Here is a 25,562-nt window from a genome sequence, read left to right as displayed (position 1 = left end):
GTGTTTTGTTTGTTTTACACACACACAAGCAACTGCATAAATGCAGCCTTAGTGGGCATAAGGGACTTCTTGGAAAAACAAAAACAAAAAAACCTTACCATCCTCTTTGTGCCAGAACAACAGGTGGAGCTAAATGACAGCGAAGGTCACACTGACCAGAATGGTGCCCCGCTGTATGCCTGACAAGTTTCTAGTTATTGTTTCTAGGCAATACGATAACTGCAGTGTTTTGTTTGTTTTACACACACACAAGCAACTGCATAAATGCAGCCTTAGTGGGCATAAGGGACTTCTTGGAAAAACAAAAACAAAAAAACTTTTAAATGGTAGTGCATATGCAATCAATATTACTCCGATCTTTTTGGTCAGTGTGCTTTCATCACCAGGTGAAACAAAAAATGTTCAACACACAACACAAAATTGATAGCAAAAGTTGTGAACAGCTGCATAAGAATCAATTGTTTCTATTCAAAATTTTGTATGTCACACTTGGTGTGAAAAGGTACATGGGTCATTTTTAGGAAATGTTTTTCCCCGTCTTATTTGAAAAGGTTACTACTGAACTTTCAAAAAATCACATTTGCAGGCCCAAAGCATCGGGGCCATAACTACCATAGACAGTGAATTCCATTTATTTACCATCAGTATTTCTGTGCTTTTTACCAACATTTTTTTTTTTCCATAACTGAGTTGAATTTGAACAGTGTAAGTATAAACAATGAAATGGTGATAAAGTCTCCAAGAGAAACTTATTTTTAAAAAAATTTATGAGACAACACAGATCATTTCAAATGTATTTTTTCGAGACAAAATTGTGACTGCAGGGTAAAACGGACAGAAAAATAATTTTTCAAATATTACAATGTATTTTTTAATTTAATTTTAAGTAAATCCATTAAAATCTAACAGTGATTAATAGGGACAAATTGCCTCATGTTCCTATGAAAAATAAATATTTTATTTTAGTAAGTATATACAGTCATGGAGACAAATCCAGTACCAGTAACCACATCTTAGCCTTCAGAACTCAGAATGAATGTCTTTATGCCTAGGGCATAATGTGTTGCTTATAAATGTAAAATGAGTTTTCACCTTTCATTTTACAAAGACTTGTACATCATATAAATCACAGTGATTTGCAGGCTGTCAATGTCATAACCATATTAGACCTACCAGACCTCAAAAAGACATTGGGCCTCATTCATGAAATTGTAGTAAATATAGGAGTAAATTTGAAGTATTTTGCACGTAAAATGGGAAAACCTAAAAACTCTCGTCCTGATTCACAAACACATTGTATACCTCAGATTAGTTAAACATGTGTACACTACTATTATTATTATATCTATTTTTGTTTATCAGTGATTTTTTTTTTTTGCATATAACTAATTAACTAATTAATTTTACTTAATTAAATTCCTAAATGCAGTTTTGGGAGGTGTGAAACCATTTGTTTCAATTAGCTGCTCTGACATCAGCTGTTTTAACTCTACCAACATAATTTAAGTATCTTGCCATTCATATTTATTTCCCAAGCACTAGTAAACCCTGGGGGTTTATTTGAGCTCGAGATGAAGTCACTTCCTCCACTGCAGATAGCAAGCCAAATTTAACCAAAGTTTAACCTTAATATCTTAACAGATAAACTATCGGTATATGGCAACTTAATTTGTGAAATATTATTACATATAGTTTTATCAAAATGCAGTGTCATCAGTTTGCCCATAAAAAGAAAGTTTCGTGGTTTACGCACCATTTCTATGTGGTTGGGAGCAAGTGTACATTTTTTTGTGTTTGTACCAACTAACATTTTGAAAATATACTTTCATGAATCTGAAAATTTCAGCTTGTTGAATGAGTTAAAAAATAATAATTCTGCTTGTGTTTAATGAATGAGGCCCATTGTGAGTACTTGGTGTTTTCCCCCCTGCAAAATTCCACTTTACATCCCTGTGAAACTGTAAACGAAGACTTGGGTCACCATCTGAAAGGGTTTAGGTCTGACCTCAGCAGGTATCTAATAAGAGTTTGCTTGCTGGTGGTTGGTTACTGAGATTCTACTTCTCTACTGCTTCAGTGCCCCTCAGCAAGACAAACTTGGAGGGTCTGTCATAGCGAATGGCCAACTGCAAGATGCTGTGAATAATAGCATATGCTAAACGTTCCTTTTGGTTTCAGCAGTGGTCACTTTCTAACCAGTTCCTCCTCTCCATTCTGCAGCATCTGTTTGGAGACTTGAGCATCAGTGGAGTTCTCGAACTCTCCCTTTCCATGCCTTATGATAAGCAATGCTGATGCTAATGAGAATGTACCAGCTGAATTAATGTCATGTTTTGATTCACATTTACCTGTTCATCAGTCCTTTTACTGAGCCCATTATTTCTGCTTGGTAAATTGTTGATCTTTTGTTAAATGTCTGTTTGTTTTTAGCTGCACTGCTCTGGCTATCACCGTAAGCATGCTTAAAGTCAAACCTGTTGAAGAAATTAAGTAGGCATACTTAAGTATGCATAGCAATCTGTTTTGGTTTTTAAAGCTTTTTCTTTTTTCCCCCCACTCACACTTTAGTTTTTTCTCTTCTTTTTTTTTTTAAAGGCTTAGCTACATTGACACCTAGACACCTATGGTCTAATGAAGCCTGCATAGGTGGACAACTGCTTTTTCACACATTTTCCCCAGCTGAACTCTGGAATGTTTTGGCAGCTTTGATCTAATATCGCTGCAGCTTTTTCATACACTAAAATCCTTTAGATGCTGACATAACTATGAGATCTGTATGAATGTTAACGTACCATTAACATCTTTAGTTGTCTCAAAATGCACTAGATGTGCATTTTGACAGGAGGAAGGCATAACGAGAGGATCTACTTTTTTTTTTTGACTGATATTATGAGTTAATGCTAATTGTCATATTTCTCTTTGCAGTGTTTGATAATCAAGGGTTCTTGCTGAATCTGGACACAAGGCTGTAAGTATTCTGTATTATACAATTAATTCCTTATACATTTCACCAACAGATAGAAAACTTACTTAAACTGTTTCAAAAGTTGTTTTTTAAATGAATTATTTAATCAATTTATAAAAATTGTATTTATTAAAATATTTATAAATGTATTCATGATTTAACCATTTATTTTTCACCACATTACTTATGTTCTAGTTTAGTTCAGTCATCCTTAAGTGTAAGCAATTGATTTCTAAAGATACGAATGTTATTGCTGTTCCAGAGTAAATTGCCTTTACACAAAAGTTCAATACACTACTGTTTAAAATTAGAGGTTGGTAAGATTTTTTTTTTCACTTTGCTGAATTTTCAGCAACCATTACTCCAGGCTTCAGTGTCACATGATCCTTCAGAAATGCTGATTTTGTGCTTAAGCACAACTTTCTTCTTTTTTTTTCTTCAGGATTCTTAAATGAATAGAAAGTTAGATGTGAAATAGAAAAAATGTGTTATATTATAAATGTGTTTACTGTCACTTTTAATGAATTTAAGGTGGCTTTACTGAATGAAAATATTAATTTGTTTAAAAAAAAAAAAATCTTACTGAACCCCAAATTTTTTAATCGTAGTGTGTAATCTATCAAGTGGTTGTAACAATAATGAAATATAAATAAAAAGAAAATCTAAGGTACGAAGTAGTCTTAAAAGTTTTAAAAGCAATAAAAGGCTTTTGGCCTCATTCAGTACCATCAGTGTCTTTGTGCAGTCTATTCCATTGACCTTGTGTGTGGTAGGTATATGTTTACATTTCATCTTTGAAGCAGCCAAACTCTCAGACTTTCACCTCACCCTAATTTCTCAGTGTTAAGTATCAGAGAAGACATGTCTGTCCACACCATGCACACATACAATAAGCAAAGCCTTCGACAGGTTTAGATTTCATTGACGCTGTGAGCAAAAACTGTCTGTGTGGTGCACTTCATCATTCAGCTGGCCTCAATCCACCATCCTCTCTGCTGCTTTAAAGCTGTCACGACAACAAAATACGACACTGTCCCATTGGGCCAACCACTTCATCAAAATGAAGGCTTCAGCAAATAAGTGTCTTGTGGCTTTTCATGTGGGACAGTGTGATTTGGTGTTGAAACCTGTAGCTTTATAATCAACAATTTAATCTCAGAGATCATAGGTTTTTTTTATGTTTTACTGTCACTTCAGAATTATTAATTACATTGCTCCGTTCAGGTGGTAAAAATAAGTACAATGTACTTATTGTGTTCATATTGTATTGCAAAACACTTTTTGCTGCTATTGGGGTGGGATATGGGTAGGTTAGGTTAGGGACAGGTTTGGTGGTATGGGCAGGTTTAAAGGTGGGTTAAGGTGTAAAGGATGGGTCAACAGTGTAATTACAGAATTTAATTACAGATGTAATTACATACAGGTATTTTTTTAAATATAAGTACAATGTAAAAACATGTATGTACACAATACGTGCATTATATCAAATAATTCATTTAAATGTAAGTACAATTACAGGCCACCTAATATAAAGTGGGACAAAAAAACTCAATTATTACAGTAAGGCACCTACAATGGAGGCAATAAACATTAAAATACCGTTTTCTGATCATTCTAAACATTACACTATTTATACGGCATAACTCTCGCTAAGCATTGTTTGCATTGAGGCAAATTTCTGTCATGCATAACCAGATGTTTATTCATCTACAAAAGTAGGCAACTTCGTAGCTTCATAGAATAATAAACAGATTTGATGGAATAATTCGTCTTCACTAATTATTTTACTTCACACAAAAGTACTTCATATTTCTGCTTTTAAACAACCCAGAACACTGGCCCTGGCCCATTTTAAATTAAGAGTGTAACCAGTTTTTGCCTTTTTCCCCTATAAAAAAAATCTGATGGGCAAGTCAAAATAGTTTTCTGTGCTGTTAACATCATGTCAAAAATGCTGTCTTTTAGAGTGCTTTTTGAGCTTGGAACATTCTTTCAGAACAAAAGTATGAAATAAACACACTCACTGTTTGTGCAGCCAGCAAAATGTGTCGCATTCCTATTGTTTGACTATTTTATTTATTTAACACATCAGCGATAAACTGAGTTTCTTAAAAGTAATCCATCACATCCTGCTCTAGATGTCATCCATCATGTGCCAGGCTAGATAAAAACAATAAGATTCACCGTTACCCTTTAGCATAGTTATGCTGCATGATATTCCTGTCAGGTTTAACATTTACAATCACTGTCTAATTAAAATTAATGCCTTCTCTTTCTTCTCCTCTCTAACTGTCTACAGGCCTCCGGAGTTGGTGTACAAGTACGGGAACCTCAGCGAAGGAGCCTGCAAACCCGGCTATGCAGCTGCCAAAATGAGTGCTATCTATCCAAAGTATGAACAGATTTCTTTATTAACGTAAAATACACAGGGTTCAACAATAAGCCCCACTGCATTGCAAACTGGAACATTTTGGTTTTTCTAAGATACAGTAGGTAATGTTGAAATTATTAGAATAAACTTAATGATAGATGTTTTCTCTAACACAAAAAGGTCTAAAGGTAAAATAAATAATTTCTCAAAATGCTGAATGTTTTATCAGAAAACATATTCTTCTGATACTTGATTTGAGGTCTATTGCTGTTTAACATAAATTGGTTTAATGCTAGATAGGGCTGTATTTTGAGAAGTTATTTCATATTTAAAGGGAAGGATATTTGAAGATGACAGTTGGGATGGAAGTTTGTTTAGAAGAATACAAAGAGGCTTTGGCTGAATCTTGTGCCTTTTTTAAACCTGCTTTTGTCCTGCGAGTCTTTGCGATATTGAGCCAACAGAATGAAGTACAAGCTCTGTGAATTGACGACCGCTTTGTTAAAGATTTATTGCTTTAGCTCTGATTTACCAAGTTCCTCGTGTGTTCAACTCGCTCTGCTTTTGGCCCGCCACCATTCAAGAGACACTATGTCACTTCTCAGCTACGAAGCCCCTGAGGCCAGTCTCATAATATCTCTGACTGAACAGAAAGCTGCTCCTCTGATCCTTTAAGTCCTTGTTAATTTGTGACCTACCATAACAAACAACCACTTCCGCATGCTCGCCCGACTCCACAATGCGCCTGTTGTAACTCAATTTGAATGTGGACAGTGATTCTGTCTTTGCGGCTGAGAGGAGAAAGCCCTGTCAAGCAGCCACTGTGGAGGACCGAATGAGTCAACTTCTTCAGTTTGACTAAATCCTCAGAGAGCTCCGCGACCCTCAATGATGTCACACAGCACTCAGCGACCCTCGGTGACGTCACAGGCCTTTGATGGAGCTTTACATCTTTGCTGGCATCCGTGTTCCATTGTTCCCTCATCTTTAGGCTGGCTATTGTTAGCACAAGTAATTTTTCCACTACAGCATGCCCAGCGATGATAAACATTAAGCATCACGGTTTGGTTTGTTCATGGATATTTCTTTCATCGCCATATGATTGTTTAGAAATAGCTTTTCCACCAATCAAGAAAGATTATTTTGGAAAGGATTTGAGCAGCTATCACAAAACAGCAACTATCACACAATAGCAACAGCAATATTTAGTCCAAGTCAGATGGTTGCCCTGGATTGGTTTAAACAAAAACGGACTAAACAAAAATATTAATTTCATGAAATAACTTTTTAAAGAAGAGAGAATAAAGACGTTGTGACAACAACAGTGATGAGTTCATGTGGCAGAAGATGTCATTTTGGTGTGTCCTTATGTCTCTAGAGTCAGCACAAGCATTGAAAGACCCATAAAACAGAGCAATGACTGAATTGGTGCCTGAAACTTTTTAACAAGCCCCCAATTAACGGCATGCGTGTTAACAGTGTCTACAATATGCCTCTAATTAACACGTGTGATGGATCAAGCTTCTCAGGGTCTTTGTTTATCTTTTGGGGTCAAAAGGCGCTTCTGCCACATCATTACAACACAAATATTTAAGCGTTTTTCTTGTGTGATAAATTATTTATAATGATGTTTAGGATACATTGATTCAGTTTAGATATTTCCAGAATCCTGAACTAAATAACAGTTGAAACTTTTATGTCATTTTTGAATGTATAAAATGGAAGATAGGTATTGTACATGTTATAGGAAATTGAAAATTGCAGTCAGTAACTTTTTGAAATAAGTTTGTTTGTTTACATTAGATTCAATATACAGCATTTAATTGTTCATTAATTAATAATTATAGAATTATAAATATTCATTGATAATACAATATAATGTTAATTCATAAAACTTTTGTAAAACATGCAAGTGTATGTAGAAATTAACATGAGATTAATAAATGCTGAAAAAAAGATGTTGGTGCGTGATACCTGATGCATTAACTAATGTAAAACGAATTGAATGTTATTGTATAAAGAGGAAATGTTTTATTTAGCATTTAAGAAGACCGAATCGTGTCCTCATGTTTGGATAAAGAATTTTAAGACTCAAATTTAAGTGTCACATAATATAATTTTACTTTTATCCGTGCATTTTCACAGTAAATAATTTTGTTGAATAGACATTCTCAATTTTTTTTTTTGTTGTTGCATAAAGTAGGTCCTGTTAGTTAACACCTACTTGGCATGTTAAGTATGTGATCATTTGGGCAATCACTGGTCTCTCCCTTTAGGAGTTACATTTTATTGGGGGATCACTGCGTGTGTAGGAAACCACCTGAAGCCATGTGATCCCACCCTCTGTTAGTTCACCCCTGGAATCCACTTTATTTTCAACACCTCCACTCCTTTCCCAAAATTGTTTGTATTGGACTCTTAAATCAAATGTCTTGCTTGAACTTGAGCAGGCGGTTATGAAAATACTGCCCCCAGTGAGAGATAGCCATGAGGAAATTAGCACAATGTGCACAGGCCTCCTGTTCAGGACCCTTTATGACAAGCAGACGCCTATCTGTCTTTAGGCATGAAGCTCTCACCCAGTTATTTATAATGTGAGTTAGTCCGCACCCCACAAGTTAATTAATCCCAGTTTGTTTTGGCAAAGTCTTGCTTTGTCTGCCTTTTATCAGGTGATATAAGGAGAGGATCCGATGCAACGTTTTTTCCTTTCTTCTTGACGCTGTCGGACATCCCCTGGCCTTAAGCAATTAGCGCATGTAATAGACACACTTTTATCAGAGTCTGTTAAACCGTTGCCAAATGTGATCCCATTCATTTTCTAATCTTATTTCCTGTCGGGCATTAAATAATGGCGCAAATACCAGTAATTTGACGAGGGCAAATGTTAGTAAACCGCATTGCGTAATTCATTTTAATCCTCTCCTCTCATAAATGTTGGGTCTGAAAGGGAAACTCCTACAAATGCATATTCAATAAGGTCAGGCACAAAAAAAAAACTGTCCACGCCTTTCAGTGCTAATTCTTCACTGCGCGTCTTTAGTAAATCCTGACAGTAGGATTTTAACACCAAAAGACGGTTTACACTGGCTCAAGCTGTTAGTAAATCTGGCCCTTTGCCCCTTAACAACAAAATGTTGTCCAAATGCTTTCTTGTTTCCAGAAACAAATGAACCAGTTCTTTTAATGAATACTTCCAAGAAAAAAAAGGTTTGAATCAGCCTGTAGCACTTTTGAGGACTATACGGGATTGATTTTTTTTAATTATTTTTTTTAAGTCCTGCTTTCACAGTTTTCTGAAAAAATAAATAAATAAATGAAAATTCTTTCTTGTTTCCAGAAACAAATGAACCAGTTCTTTTAATGAATACTTCCAAGAAAAAAAAGGTTTGAATCAGCCTGTAGCACTTTTGAGGACTATACGGGATTGATTTTTTTTATTATTTTTTTTAAGTCCTGCTTTCACAGTTTTCTGAAAAAATAAATAAATAAATGAAAATGATTTCAACTTTTACACTTTGTCCTGTTCCCACCCCCAAAAGCATGCAGGTACTACATGGGTTTTTTTCCTCTCTTCTCTTCTTAGTCTCGCTTCAGTGTGTCAGAGTATCTCTACACACAGTGGGAATACTAAAAGAGTTGTTGTTTTTTTGTTGCTTAAAAAAAGTGTGGGCAATTTAGTCATGCTGGATGCGTCACATTTGCATAGACTATGCCATTTTAATTTACCATTGGTTGATTGCCAAATTAAAATGTCAGAGGGGACGATACAATTATTAAATGTGATTTAGTTTCCATTTTTTATGTTCCTGTTAATTCAGTTTATGTTTTTGTTCCTCGAACCAGTTCAGAGCCCTGGTTTGATAGACAATAATGCACTGGTACCAACAATTATTCTCATGATAAATTCCAATTGATTTAATCTGTTGGCATGCATGTTTCTTTATAGCTTTAGGATGCCAAACCCTTATTATGTTCAAGCATTGCACCACAGGTTCAGGAGTGACTTTGATATTGCAGTAGTGTGAGTGCAAACCTCTGTAGTGTGTACGTGGCCAGATGCATTGCACAGTATGGCAGACATTTATGTACTCCAGTGATGTGGGGGTTTATTCCATTCAACAGAGAACAAGAACTTCATTCTACTGAGCTTTGTGAATGTATCAAAGAGAATGAGACCTCTGGAAAAGACCTGTAGATAAGGCAACTTTTTCTTGAAACCAATTGGTTGTTAATGTAATCCACCGTTGTCTGCTTGAAGCATTTTTTCCCCTCCATCTGAAAAGATGATTACGTCTTAGATTTCAGCACATTGTCAAATGTTCCAGCACTTGAGGGCAGCGGGCACATAAGGGTACCTTGAATGTAACCTTTGTGTTCAGTTAAGGCCTGCCGTGTCCACACACATGAAGACTTTCAAAAGAGCAGGTCCCATGTTTACATTACACCTGGTTTTTGTTTGCTGCATGGATCGTGAGCCTAGCGTGACTTCACTTTTAACTTTATTCATTTGGAAAGGTTGATACGTGTGGATCTTGAATAGAGCTTGACAAAGGTTCTCAAGTTGTGGCCCAGAAAGGCATAAAAATAGATGTCTTATTTCTGCACTACCAATTCCAATATAAGCGATCCCTATGGCCACCTACGACTTTGTGATTTCTGCTCTTGATTACGTCGCCCTCAGTGGAAAACATCCAGTCAAAGCATTGCAGATGGTCTGTAGGGTAATCCCAACATCTTTTACAGACGGGAGAACCAAATACCTCAAAGGAGAATAAACCATTAGGGCTGCTTTGACTGTAAGTTTGGCCTTTTAAGTGCCTTACAGTATTAGCCTCTTAAATGTCTCCTGTGACTCAGGATGAAGTGTCACTCTCAGCTACTTTAGTGAAGTTCCTCTAATACTCGCGATGAATTATACTGAAATAGTTTGAGCGTGTTTGATCAGTTTTTAAACAACAACAACAAAAAAAAGCATTTTGACAAACATTACATGAAAGAAATGTCATTATGTGACTCAAACTCTCAGAAGTCACACTCCAGATGGTTTTGTGATACAGCCCCTAAAAGTATTTGCATCGTACCCGACCGTTTCTACTTTATTTCAGAGCATGATTTCCCCCTTGCCAGAACAGTGTACAGTATGTTAAAGATGATGGGCTTGTTTGTTTAAACTGCCAAGAGTGATACTTGGCTGAAATTATGCCGTTTATCTTAAAACAATTCAAACCTATTGCTCCTCCCTTTTCGTTTGTGAAACGGTGATCTATACAGGTGCATCTCAATAAATTAGAATGTTGTGGAAAAGTTCATTTAATTCAGTAATTCAACTCAAATTGTGAAACTTGTGTATTAAATAAATTCAATGCACACAGACAGAAGTAGTTTAAGTCTTTGGTTCTTTTAATTGTGATGATTTTGGCTCAACAAATTAGAATACTTCATAAGACCAATATATATATGTATATATATATGTATTTTTTTTATTTTTATTTTTCTCTCTCGTTTCTTATTCCAGTATGGTCCCGCCACTGTTTATGCAGGCCACGGTGATGCTTGATGTGAGCCGTCAGCGCTTTGTCCAAACAATGACGGCTACTCCCTGATGCTTTTTTTTTAATCATTAAGGTTACGGTTTAGGGTCAATACAAATTTTAAGCTCTTACGTTATCTTTTGCTCTACACCGACTGTTGTGTTTACGGAGGGCAAATCAATTTACAGAAGGTTCTCGCATGCGGTATATTGTTGAAATCACAACCATTCGCTTCAAACCACAATGACTACATCGGTACATCCTATTATGCTTGCCTCCCAATAACATAGCGTCTATGCCAATAAAAAAGATAATCTCACATGTGAGCTCTTTATTGTCAGAAACAGTAATGGCAGTCATTAGGGTAGATGCTTTCAAACCACCGGACGAGGGGAAAAAAAGAAAGAATTATGTACAGATGTAGATTTGGTACCTTACACATACTGCAAAGGGCCTAGCAGACCTCCCAAAGTGTTTCCCTCCGTGTTATGCCACCTTGACTTTTGTTCGTTGGATTATAGTTAGGGTCAAAAAGGTATAATGGGAAAATGGGCAAGGGTGTGCACATTTCACCTCATTGAATTAGCTCTTTTCCAAACTGTTTTCCTGTCTTTGGACTTTTATAGTATGCATACTGATGCTTTGAGGCAACTCAATGGGTCACGCTTATGCACCCTTACTAGGAAATCCGGTATCTTCACTGATATCAGGTGACATAATGTGTGGCAGCCATGAATGCCTGCGAGGGTATCAGAGGAATGATCGCTATGACCAAACAGCTCTGTGAATTTTCTGAAAGTCTCTGGCACAGGAATTTTATTTGTTTGCAAATGACATTCCACTTTTACAGACTGTTTTTTTTTAAAGTGTCAGTAACCTATTTTCATTTGCTAATACAACTTCCAGGAGTGAATAACACAATCATGCTTCATCAATCATCCACACTCCTGGTGGTCTGATGGAGAAGAAAATAATTTGATTTAGAGCAGAGCCATAACCATCTAGAGGTGTTTTTGTTTCATCCCTTTGTTCTTTCTTGTTATCTCTTTCTACAGAAAGAATCATAGATGTTATATTATCTGCCACAAAGAATTATGGACTGGGTCCAGATTTAGATAGGTAAGACTTTTGAAATGCATCACTACAAATTATTTTGCCTATAGGTCCGTGTCCAAGAGTTCTGCTCATTTTTATATACACTACTATCGTGCAAAAGTCTGGGGTTGTTACAATTATTTTTATTTATTAATTTGTTCATTTTTTGGACCGTGTCTTATGCTCATCAAGGCTAAATTTATTTGGTCAGAAATACTGTAACAACAGTAATAGTGTGAAATACACATACATTACGGGTTATATTACAATGTATTTTAATGTTAATGTTACTTATTCCTGTTATGGCAAAGCTGAATTTTCAGCATCCATTAATCAAGTCTTCAGTGTCACATAACCCTACAGAAATCATTCTAATATGCTAATTTGATTCTCAAGAATTTCTTATTTTAAATGAGAAATTTTACTGCTTCATATTTTTGTGGAAACTGTGATGGGAATTCCCCCCCAGGATTCTTTGATAAATAGAAAATTGACAAGAACAGCATTTATTGAAATAGCTAACCATGTAGGTAATTCAATTTACTTAATGCTGTGGCCTAACAATAAGATTGTTTCACATTTCAGATGAAGTGACGCGTCAGAAATTCATTTAGTAAAATTATTTCCAAAGTCTTTATGGTCCATTTTGATCAATTTGAAGCATATTTGCTTAAAAAAAAAACTGACCCCAAACTTTTGAGAAGCAGTGTATGTATATGTGTGTATAATTTAATGTGTATCAAGCATAAAACATTCTAAACATTCTGTTTGTCTCTGATTGCCATTGTTTGCATAATGCATGTATATAGTTATAATAACTTTTTGGCTGCAATATAACAAAGAGTGAAAAATTTAAGGGGGTCTGAATACTTTCCGTACCCACTGTATATACTGAATATGATTGTAAAGGATTAATACCACCTGTTTGCTCATATGTTCTCTTTGCAGTTTGAGTTGTAAAAGATGTATTATAGTAGGTAATGGCGGTATCCTTAGCAACAAGTCTTTAGGATCCCGCATCGATGATTATGACGTTGTGATAAGGTGAGTGTCCTCAAAGGCACCTTGTTCTGTTTTTTTAATGACCAAATCAATACATTGAACAAACAAAGGGACTTTAGACCAAAATGCAGCTGATTTGCACTGATTCTCGGTATATTTATTCTTTAGACTCAACGAGGCCCCAGTGAGTGGTTACACCAGGGATGTAGGTACTAAGACCACCCTGAGGATAACCTATCCTGAAGGGGCCATCCAGAAGACCGAGAGCTATGAGAAAGATTCCCTCTTTGTCTTCTCTGCTTTCAAACCTCTTGACTTTAAATGGTTGAGACAGATGGTCTTCAAAGAGAAACTGGTAAGACAAAATGCAGTAGTATGTGACTATACTGGCTTGTTTCTTTCATTAAAATCTGACTTTTTTTTTTATTTGTTCTGTTTTTAGTCTCTAATTTTGAAGCCAGTTGTTTTCATAGGCCCATTTCTAGTTCAGCCTGCTCCTGTGCTGAATTTTATAGAACTTTATACTTGAAATCATTCATGAATTTAGAGTAATGTTAATATTGCCCTCCAGCAAAATGTATTGTATTGGAATTTTTGTGGTTAAAGGGTTTTGATTAGGAATAGTTATTGAAGAAAAGACTTTTATTGTTCAAGGACTTTGTCTCGTTTTTAGCGAGTGGTAAAACATTCTCCTTCCAGGTTTGACTGACATCTAGTGAATTAGCCTCTTAATCAGAAGGGTCGGCCCGTCTGAATGAGCTCTCTCTTATCTCACACCGTTTTAATGACTCGGCCTCCATCCCATTTCTTATCACACAAAGAGCAAGCATAAGCACTCTGTTCTCCTCTGAAGTCGGTTGGCTCGGCTACTCAAGGACATGTTTTTTTTTTTCCCATTCGTCTGTCATGTAATCATGGTCAAGGCGTTTGGTCGGCATGTGTGGCTTCTCCCATAATCTCCCTTTTCCAGTATACTTGTCTTCCTCAGCTGCACACCTGTTTGTTCTCCCCCGTTGTCAAGTGGGAATCGGGTGGCAACATGCCTCAGGAGTTCCCGTCCAGCACAGCTGCTGAGTTTTCAGAGGACCAGTGCTGGATTTTTTACAGGGTGACATTTGTCAATGTGCAAGAGACTCGGCAGAGGAAGAAAAATAGAGCTATTTGATTACTCCCCTCCCCTCTGGCCCCTGAAAAGAGCCAGTTTTGTCTGAACATCTGATCGTAACAAGCTGGACAGTGGAAAGTGCTCAGATAATTGATCTGCCCTCTGGCTTCTGATACATTGGCTTTGATCTCATGGAAGGAAGAATTTCCTTCACCAAATCAGGGGTCAAGAAAGCTCCAATGTGTCTGCCATAATGTTAGAAACCACGTTCAGAGGATGATGGCTGATGAAAACTGCATGCAGTATTAGGTAACAAAATAGCTTTTTTGAATTAGAAAGCGGAAAATTAAACATTAATGCTATACTGGAATCTAATATGTTGGTTCTTGGTTGTAAAAATGGTTGTAAATGGGCAATGTTTAGACAGCCAAGTTAATGCAGGAATATTCCGGATACTTGACATAGCTTCCATTGGTCATATAATTTTTTGGTATGTAACACATCTCTCACTGTTTACGTTTACTTTCACACCATAAATATGTTAGTGCCACGTTTATTTTCACACCATAAATATGTTAGTGCCACGTTTACATCACAGTGTTAGTGGCATATTCTTAACTCACACACATATACACACTGCTGCTCAAAATTTTGGGATCAGTAGAATTTTTATTGTTTTTTTTTTTAAAGAAGTTTCGTCTGCTCATTAAGGCTGCATTTATTTGATCAAAAATACAGAAAAAAACTGTAATATTGTGAAATATTATTGCAATTTAAAATGACGGTTTTCTTTGAAATATAATTTATTCCTGTGATGCAAAGCTGAATTTTCAGTATCATTACTCCAGTCTTCAGTGTCACACATGATGCTTCAGAAATCATTCTAACATGCTAATTCATAATCAATGATGGAAGCAGTTATGCTGCTTAATTCTTCTTAAGACTTCTATTGTTACAAAAGATTTATATTTTAAATAAATGCTGTTCTTTTTAACATTTTACTCCTCAAAAAATCCTGACAAAAGTGTCACAGGTTCCAAAAAATTAAGCAGCACAACTGTTTCAATCATTGATTATGAATTAGCATGTAAGAATGATTATTGAAAGGATCATGTGTGACCAGTGTTGGGCAGTATTACTTAGTAAATTACTTAGTAACGCGTTACTGTAATTTGATTACTTTTTTAGTAACGGAGTAATTTAACGCGTTATAATATTCAAAATAGTAATTAGAGTATAGTTACTAGCCGAAGTCTCTATACGTTACTGCCGCATTACATTGCTGACAGAATGCAGTGTTTTATCATCTAGATTGTAAAAAGGATGTAGCACATGCACTGTCGAGTCAAGTGCCAGTGGATTAGAGACCTGCTCCCGTGAGACCCGATGCAGCTTAGTGCGGCACGGGACAAGATGGGCGAGTGCTGGTGCGGGCAAGTAGACACTCGTGTGTGTGTGCGGGGTGCGGGAGAATAAAATGATTCACGGGACTCCCGCAAAATAGAAATATCTAAACATAAAATATCTAAAACAAATAAATTGTTATTCATCTATTGCACAAAAGCTACATGAACTAATATAAAATATAAACGATTAACAGGTGCAAGCATATGCAGAGTTTCTATTTAGGCTATAACATGTGTTTGCAGGGTTGAGCAATGCAGTGCTGAAATTTGCGTGCTCATGAATCCTCTCATTATAACACACGAATTGTAGACATTATGAAAGATTCATTATGCATATATTTATTGTGTTATAACAGAGATTTGTGAGATTGCGATGAACTGAGATGCCTTTTAGAGATTATAAATGCAGCGCTCTTTGCTGGCATTCTGCCATGCCAAACCATGCACGCAGCAGCTGCTTGCTTTAGTTAAAAATAACCGTATTCTGTGAATGTTGATGCTTTAATAACAAATATTTATCGGGAGCGTGTATGCTGGGATTTAATCAATTTAATGGAGAAAAAAAGTAACGTAACTAGTAATGTAACGAATTACTTTTTGAAATAAAGTAATCAGAACAGTAACGTAATTACTTTTAAAAGGAGTAATCAGTAATTTGATTACATAACTTGCCCAACATTGTGTGTGACACTGAAAACTGGAATAATGATACTGAAATTCTGCTTTTATCACAGAAATAAATTATATTTGAAAGTACATTCACATAGAAAACAGTTATTTTAAATTGTAAAAATTTCACAATATTACTGTTTTTTAAAATAAACAAATAAATGCAGCCTTGATGAGCAGAAGAGACTTCTTTAAAAACATTCAAAATCTTTCTGATCCCAAACTTTTGAGCGACAGTATATCTACATATACATACATATATATGTGTGCGTGTATGCATCTCTTACAGCTTTTCCTCCACACGTCTTTCCATTAGTTCTCCCACACACGTGTACTCTTCAAAATCCTGTAACAACGCTGCTTATGTGTTTATTTGACCACAGTTTGCATTCTCCACCAGACACCCATGTGTGTTGAACTACTTTCTCTCTTTTTTAGGATAACACCATTTACGTTTACATAATGTATCAGGAATGTTTCTGCATTTACATGAACTGTCAAAACTTAAGTCACTGTTCGCTACAGAACTGAAAAGCTACATTCACACTGTGCTTTGTGTTTCTGGAACATAGGAGTGAAATTGCTGGAGAGCATTTTGTGTGAATCCAAGCTGGAATGCTGGAAGATTTGATCCTTGTATCAGGACCTAGTAATGATTAATCATAGAATTTTCCGAATTTGTCCAGATTTTTTCTCTCTGGAATCTCTGTATGTGGCTTATTATACCTCGCTAAATCATGTGGCTTTTTGTAGAAAGAGCAATCACACTGATACGTTTTTTGCCTGATGGACTATAAAAAAAGGCAAAAAAAAAGAAAAAAACGTAGTTTTACGATGAAGAAAGGACTCGAGCCATATCTAGGAACTGAATATCAGAGACCACCCAGAATACCTTAGCGACCACATTGCAATTCACATAAACCACTAAGAACACCGTAGCAACCGCATAAAAACCCCTGGCAGCGATTTTTGTTCAGACAAGCAGCTCTCAGATTTTCTTCAGAAAATGTAAAAATGCAGTTCCTGATTGTTTTTCTTCCTCCGGCAGACAGCCACAGCTGTAAAATATGTTTATATCTAGCTAGTCTATGTGACCTCCCGTGTATGTATTAAGTTGTAAGAGTATCATGTTTAAAGTGGCCTTTAACCGATTGTCACTTGACAAATGAAGCCTATCACTATTGTGAATTCTTACGGATGAAAAACGACTGACTTCTATTCTTCTCTCTTGATCAACGTCAGGCTCCAAGAGCCCCTCGCATTCCCTCGCTCCCTTCTCAAACAGTTTAACTTTGGCTTTGTTTATTTTTAACTGGCAAGTCAAAGGGATGGTATTTTAAGGCCCGATGAAAATCTGACTAAGCGTTTATCTAGTTTGCGCGCTCTATACGTACCACAGATGTTTCTTTGAGTAATTTGAGTAATCTCTAAACAATAACAGGCATTCATCGCCATGCTTAATCACACATAATCTTATCAAACACTGTGTCCCTAACAATAGTATACAGTTCATCTCATGTTTGAAAACATATACATTCCCTGTGGTCCGCTTCCAAGTCTTATTTAGATCTTGCGACATATCTTTGAAAATATCATTGATGCGATGAAAATTCTGTTGAGTGACTTGTGGTGAAGTTGCTGCTGCTTTGCCAAAATATAAATGCTTCCCTTTAATGGCAGAAACCTGGTGGCGAAATGGAAAATGCTTTGTTTTTGCAAGCGGTGACAGCAATTGAGATCCATTGTGTGGTGACGTCTTTCATTTGGAGATGAACGCATAAAAGAATGTGCGACTGTGTGGGCAATTGGCTTTAGAAAGGCACGTAGCTTTAGACTTCAATGTAATCCTCAACTAGCACTGACTCCTCACTCTCTTCATCTCAAACAGTCACACTGATGTAACTTTGAACAGGGGCTGCTTGCTGCTTTGAAGTATTTTTCTCTCTGCTGCTCTTTTGTATGCTGTGAACGCTCATGGGTGGAAGGAATGCCAGCCTTTTCAGTTTGTATTGACCGAACAGTAGACGGATGCATTCCCAGCATTGAAAAACCTTTGCGAAGTCCACCTGAATATCCAGCCATGAGGCTTGAGCCAAGTGCTCTTAACAGATACACATTGGAAATCAACCAAATGTCAGTCAAATTATTACATTTTGATGTAATTATTACTTTTTTTTTTTTTTTTTGGAATAACTTGCATGTGATGGATCTTCATCTTCATTAAAGTTGACATGACATCAAAATTGGCACTATATATTTTCCTAATGCATGGTATTGGTCAAGGTGAAGCAGGGATTATGTATTTTTGTAGGCCAAAACCCTAGTTAATATTTTAGCATTATTATTTATTTTTTTATTTGCTTGGTCTGTGGTTAACACAAGCTGAAGATATTTTTGTGTTTGACATATGTCTAATTTAAGCGGCTAAATGGGACTTAAGAGGTTGTTGGGAACATTAAACATTATTACACCAAACATATAAACTCATCTACTCACTTTCACAACCTCATTGTGTTTATAATAACACTACAGGCAACCATTCTAACTCAAACTCAAAAGTTTTTTTTTTTTTTTTTATGCGACCATAGAGTAGTTTATAGTCCCCGCTTAGCTCTTTACTTCTGCCATTTGTGTTTAAAATTGTGTCAAAATTCATAAGTTGTGTACATCTGTGAAGATTATCATGATGAACGAAACATGAAAGAATCTAAACTTTTGTTGGTCACACAGCTTATTTTTTGCAAATTATCCAAAAGCCATTGTAAAAATCCTACCAGGATAATGCTAACGTCCGGGTTGGTCCACAAAAATGTCATCACTGCAACATTCTATAGTGAACATTATCCAACATTATTATTTACCTCTTAATCTTGAGTCAAAATGTGACAAGTTGACAATTTTCCGTGGTTATTGAGTTGAGCTTGTTTTGAATCTGGAACATTTCACATGAACCACTCAAATTTCAGGAAACATGTCACACGTTTCTCTTGATTTCACCTATTTTAGTCATTCAAAATGGATTAATGCCTCAGAGGTCACTCATGTAAAAACATATGCCGGAGCCTTATTTGAAAATAGGCAGTGGGCCAGCCGTCATGTGCGATAAGAGCGTACTTAATTAACGAGTCCTAGAGGTCGCTGAGGAGCATGTGGGTCCCACGATAATTATTTTCATTCAGAATACCATTGACTAGGTAATCCTCTGGCTTCTGTCTGAATGTATTTACCCATCACTTCCTTCTCCCATATGTCTTAATCCCTTATTATTTCAGCCTTACATGGTAAGAGTGAGGCAAGAGTGTGTGTCACTTATCAGACACTCCTTCAGGCTCCTGCTGTTTATTGAAGGTACTTTCCATGTGTGTTTGGCAGAGCATTGCCTGTTGTATAACGGTTGCCTGTTATATTTTGTGGTTTAGTCTCTAGTAGCTTTATTTGTATGCCAAAATGCAACTCCTGCATGACTTTATCTCTGTGGGTGCCTGTGGAGAGCGTGCCATTGTTTACTCAAGAAAACTTCAGGAAAGGTGACTCATGGCACATTTGCGAAACCTTAAAGTTATAGTTCACCCAAAATGTTTGTTTGCCGTTTACTCATCCTGGGGAATTCAAAAATGTTCAATATAATGAAATGAAAGAGGGCCAAAAATATAAAAAAGCAAAATAGGAGTGTAATAGTAGTATTTGTTTACTATATTCCAAGTCTTCATATGATAGCTTTGTGTGAGAAACAGATGTTTCTCTAGTTCGTCCTACCTGGCATTCATGAGGGAAATAGCGGTGACTGATTCATGAACGAGTCATTCTTTGCAATGAATCAGTCGATCCAGTTCACAAAACTGCTCTAAATGATTCATTCATTGATTTAACAGCCCACTAGAGGGGGAGATTATGAGGGGAATAATGATGCATAATGAATAATAATCAGGGAAATAATAATACCTTCTTTTTGAAGCCTGAAACAGGTTTTGTGAGACGTTTCATTATTTGTCAGTTTTCTTTTGTGACGTTTGATTATTGAGAGTCAGCACTTTAGATCTCTTTGTGGCTTGATTGAGAGTCAGCATTTTCAAGCCCTTTGTAGTGTTTCTGTAGAAACCTGTCTGTTTTTAGAGTTTGATGCAGGTGTCGTCTCTCCCTTTGACCCAGTGGGGCAGCAAGCCAGGGGTTGACAAGGGGACATGTGGATGTTTGCATCTGAACATGCCAGCAGTCAGGCTTTCAACCTCCAAATCAGCCTAACAGTCACTTCTGCTGAACATATGAGGTAATATAAAGGTAAAAATAAAAATGGTTGGTCAATCCTTTAACCAGTCCACTGATGCTTAGGGTAGACTCAGTCTCTGATAACCACCCATGAACCATCCACAGGCCATTTGTTGACCAGTATTCTGACTGACTTTTTATTTTTCTGTACCTGGAATGAAGTTGTGTTTACAACAAGCCATTTTAAGGGCTCAAAATTTACTGGATGAGCCAAACTGCTAGGTTAGTAGCATCAAAGATAAGTTTTGTTGAAGGAACCTTTTTAAATAGATGTCTACAAACATAACTGTATGTTCTGTCCTCTGTTGATTTTTTTTTCTTTTTTTCTTAATCTGTGCTATTTGGGGGCTTATTTAAGTTAAACCCATAAATGGCACATAATGATAAAATAAAATTTGATTGTTTGGTTTACATATCAGTTAAACAGTCTGATAAGCAATGAAGCCATGATTTCCATGTTCTTATTTCCTCATGTTCAAAGCTCTGGCCTATAGGATGACATTTTCCCTTTAAACACCCTATTTGCTTTTTGGTTGCCTTCTACTAACAAACTTTTTCTAAAGCCTGAGTGATTGAGTTAGTTGATCCAATTGTCCTGTTTGCTGCTTTATGAAGTGTGAAGATGCAGATCTCATACACAGGATGACCCAAGTGAGTCTAGAAAGCAGAAACCCACGGCTCAAGGCAAAGAAATGTCAGAACTTAGACAAAAAGACAACAAAAACGAGCAAATAGCACAGATTCCTGCTAACAAAAGGCATGTCATCAGAGTATCCTATAGAGTTTGGATTCCTGACCCGGTCAAGAGCAACGGGATTTAGATTTCATGAACCTGACCCGCTCTGGATGAGTGCTCTACGAAATGTGCACATTTCTGCTGGAGCGCTCATAAACCTTCAGCGCTTTATATACAAACTGAAGTTCATATGAATCATACAGGGCCTGGGGTGAAATGGTTTGCCAGTGCAGGTTTACACTTCTTATCAGGCTTCAGCACTGACTGTGGTGGTATAAATTTGCATGTTGATATGTCACAGCCTAGCTGCAGTTGCAAATTTGTCATCTGGCCTGATGTGTTTATAGGCATTCAGAGCATGGCAACTAGAGCAGCAGAAACAACATCTGTCCGACAGCGTGCCTGAGCCTCTAGAAGACGGGCTTTGATTGCAGCTCTGTCGGCTAGAGCACACACCATAAAAACAGATCATTTCACTTTAACAGTGTGCCTCCCAAGTTTATTGACCTTTTAAATATAAATCTAAAGATAAACAGGAAACCTTTTCAAAATAGCCTGTGCTTTCCTCTGCTTGAAAAGAGTGTGCAGTATCTTGAGAGATGGAGAGAAAAGGTTGTGATTATTTTGAGGAGAACAGCTACATTTTTCACATAATACTAAGGAGCCCTTGGCTATTTTTTTCTCCTCATGAGCACCTGAGGAATGGTCCATTGACAACCTGCTGTGACCTCTGTGACCAGATAAAATTTCCTTAAGCATCATTTTTGAAAGGAACTCGTGGTTCGGAAGTTTCTCATCGAGTCTGACCATGTCAGATATCAACCTTATCAAAGCAATACAAATACAAACAAGTTGTTTGGAAGTGTTTTTTTCTTTTGCCTTTTGAAAATCTAATTTCTAGATTGTGTACCTGTTATACTGTACAACCCGATTTAGAAACTTTCCAAAAAATATTTTTAAGCTATATCACACCAGCAGCAAAAGCAATATCACACTTTTGTCATGAAGAGCACAAATGTGATTTAGTTTAGTAAAGAAGTTAATATTGTGCTATATTTTAAACACAATATAGTGTGTTTTTGTTCAATTTTGCCAATGAAAATATTACCTAAAAAGCCATAGCAGAATTGTTGTGCGTCTCCGAGCAACACAAGGGTGTTTAGGTTCTGAATGAATCCGCGTTTTGTACGAATCGTGTGAACCAATGATTCAAAGGCCCATTCATAAAGAGAGCCATTTACTTCATTCCTGAATGAATCAGCCATATGAACGAATCGACTCAAAGACATTTAACGCCACCTGCTGGTAGTTTTAGTTTCTTGTTTAGAGTATAATTTCATTTTCATTAATGTTTTTATTTATTTATTTCATAAAGAGAGAGTTCACCATAAATAACTGCACAATTGGTGGCTGACTAAATACTTTTTTGCCCCACTGTATATCAGCTTTATCAAGTAAAGCTAGATTTAAAACAAAAAATAATAAAAATGTAAAAGCACTTAACAAAATTACTAACTCTTAAACTACTAAAAATAAACTGTATATAACTGTAATATAAAAATTAAAGCTAATTAAAAATATTAGTAAATACTGTAATAATATATAAGTAATACTAAAATAACCTTTACATGGTGGTTGATTTACCGTCTACTCAGTGGAGCCCTGAAGGTGCCAGATTTATCCTCTCATTGTACATTAACTTTTTGGCTTGCAGGTTCTTTATAATGAAGTTTGCCTTTTATATTTGTTGCCTTTTCTTGCTATCTAAGCCATACGTTTGCATAACATATGGAAGAAATCAGAAGTGTTTACACCGATGTCAAAGGAGAACAAATCAAATACCTTTCATACTGCGCTTCACACTTCACTGCAAATAACATCAACTTTTGCATATTCCTCCCTGAAACTTGAGTTGTTGAATGCAAATTTGTCAAGCACTAAATGTAAATTTGTGTTTTGACAAACATTAAATGTATTTTCCATAGTTTGTGTTCAATCAGGAAAAATTTTTAAATCTCATAAACTTAAAAAAAAAAAAAGACTACATACGGTGTAATAACTTCTATGACTTTTTAGAAACCAAGATCCACTTTTTTTTTTTTGACAAAGTTAGGTTTAAAGTTGGCATTAAATGAAAATTCAGTCGATTTCATTATTGATCTCATTGTTATTGATCTTATTGTGAATGTTTTGTCCATACATGTTTCATTTTTGACCTTGTACTTCTTAGTCTTCCGGTGAAATTACTTCTTTCTGGTGATGTATACCAGACTTCTCCAATCTTTTAGTTAGTTTGAACCTGCACCTTTCTTGAATTTGACTGCAAGCTTCCATATAAATCTGCCTCCATCCACACTTTTTTACCCCTTTTTTTATAATCAGTTTTGTTCAGATGTTTGTAACGAGGAAGAAATGTGCCGCTACTTCCATTTCATTTCTAGTAATAAAAATACCACTAGAAAAACATTGACAAAACACTGGTTTGTCAGTGCTAGTATTTTTTGTTAATAAAGAAACCTCTCCCCAGTTGTTCCTGGGAAGATTCTTCCCACCACACATCTGCGGTTTTCCCAGCCACCACTGAACGTTCACCCTGACCTCTCATTTCCAGCAGCTGATGGAGAGAGAGGCCGGCGATGTGGCCTGTGATTTTTATGGAGTGATTTAACACTCGGCAGCCATGCTGGAAGCTTGTTAAGGGCGTGCTGGAGCTGCATTCGGGAATTGAGAGGCCTCTCTCACCTGCTGCTTTATTAGATGGATCAGTTTCAGGGGCCGTCCTGTTTGACAAAAGTGTGGCGGTTGTTAAAGTTCCTGCACTGCAGACGACTTGTGGTTTTGAGGGCTTGGCGAGATGATCAGTCAGGGTATCTCTCACTCACTTTTTCTTTCTCGGCACTCCTGGCTGGGATTCCCTGGAATGCCAATGAGAGGTCTGGAGTAAAGCCAGGCGGAACCAATGTAGAAGATGTCAACAATAGAGCTATGTTTAGAATGACCTTGTCTAACTTTGGTGGGATTGTAATGCAAACCAGAATCAGGCTGGTGCAGTGCTCCGAAAACAGTTGTCAATAAGAAAATCTAGACGGGCAAGTTCATTTTTTGTCACTTCTCTGTCTTAGAAAATGTAAGGTATTTAATTATAAGGTATAATTTGTCAGACTTTTTATCTTTTTTTTCTAAGACCTTATAAGTTGTTCCTGTGTCTCAGTGGTAGAGCATTGCATTAGCAGCGCAAAAGGTTGTGGGTTCGATTCCCAGGGAACACACATACTGGTAAAAAAATTTATAGCCTGAATGCACTGTAAGTCGCTTTGGATAAAAGCGTCTGCTAAGTGCATAAATTATTATTATTAATTATTATACCAAAAAAGAATTAATCTTTTTTTTTTTCTTGAAAGCATTTGACCAATTAGGTACATTTACATTTTGACAAACTTTTTATAGAAATCTTTTGTAAAATTATGAATGTATTTGCTGTCACTAATCAATTGAATGCGTCCTTGCTAAATAAATAATATTGATTTATTTCTAAAATAAAATAAAATATATATGTATAGCCTATATGCTATACCTGGTTTATAGAAATGTTCACAGTCTTAGTTAGGACATTCACTTAAGTACTATAACTTGTTTAACTAGTCTGTCACCTGATTAACTCTTGGGTTGGGCTTGTTCAGATGCTTTGATATGTCACTTTACTCTTTGTATTTTCAATTGACATTTCCAGTACTGTTTCCAACTCTACAGATATATGTGAGTATGGAAATATATATAACTGTACTTTATATTTAGTTGTTTTTAGGCAAGCATTTTTTTAATTTTTTAATTTTATGCATTTCTTATTATTGCAACACTCTAAAAACCAACCGCTGGGTCAAAACAACCCAATAGCTGGGGTTGTCCCTTTTTAACCCAGCATTTTTTAGAGTGTAACAATACTAAGAAATGCATAAAAGAACAATAGAAAAAAATGCTTGCCTAAAAACATGTAAAAAAATGTTAAAATCTTGTGAAATGTATTTAAAAGAAGATTTATTCAAAATTTAGCATTGACTGCAGCAGAAGTTTAATCGGCAAACCGTTGATCTTCAAGCCACTATGTCCAGTAAACATTTAGCGTTTTATTGTCCCACTGAACACAAGAGTGTTTGCCTGAGACGTTTAATAACTGCTTCTAAAAGCCACAGTCCTCAAATACGCCTGTGCGAGACTATTAGTACTGGCAGCCTTTAGTGCTTAATACCTCATGAATATATGAATAATGAATGAATAGACAAACAAATCAATACAAAATTCAGTGTTGTTTGAAAGGATTTGGAGTAAGCTGAACCTAAGCTTCTGTAGACACGCAATGATTTCGATGAAAGATATAATTTTAATGTTATTATTTGCAGTCTAGCCAGAAATGTT

The 25,562-nt window shown here is 36.2% G+C and overlaps 1 protein-coding gene across 1 annotated transcript in view; it reads left to right on the top strand.

Annotated features, from left to right (window-relative positions):
- LOC107564385 (CMP-N-acetylneuraminate-beta-1,4-galactoside alpha-2,3-sialyltransferase-like) overlaps positions 1-25,562 on the top strand; it is a 58,250-nt gene that overhangs the window by 18,205 nt on the left and 14,483 nt on the right. Inside the window, exons 5-10 of the mRNA XM_016249460.1 lie at positions 2,926-2,968; positions 5,265-5,381; positions 10,977-11,002; positions 11,878-11,989; positions 12,914-13,009; positions 13,136-13,322. Coding sequence (XP_016104946.1) covers positions 2,926-2,968; positions 5,265-5,381; positions 10,977-11,002; positions 11,878-11,989; positions 12,914-13,009; positions 13,136-13,322 — 581 coding nt within the window. The remainder of the gene's footprint in view (positions 1-2,925; positions 2,969-5,264; positions 5,382-10,976; positions 11,003-11,877; positions 11,990-12,913; positions 13,010-13,135; positions 13,323-25,562) is intronic.

The sequence above is a fragment of the Sinocyclocheilus grahami genome, unplaced genomic scaffold (genome assembly GCF_001515645.1).
Source record: "Sinocyclocheilus grahami isolate Dianchi unplaced genomic scaffold, SAMN03320097.WGS_v1.1 scaffold929.1, whole genome shotgun sequence".
Taxonomy (NCBI): Eukaryota; Metazoa; Chordata; class Actinopteri; order Cypriniformes; family Cyprinidae; genus Sinocyclocheilus; species Sinocyclocheilus grahami.
Note: the sequence above shows the minus strand (reverse complement) of the source record. Positions and strands in the feature narration are given on the sequence as shown.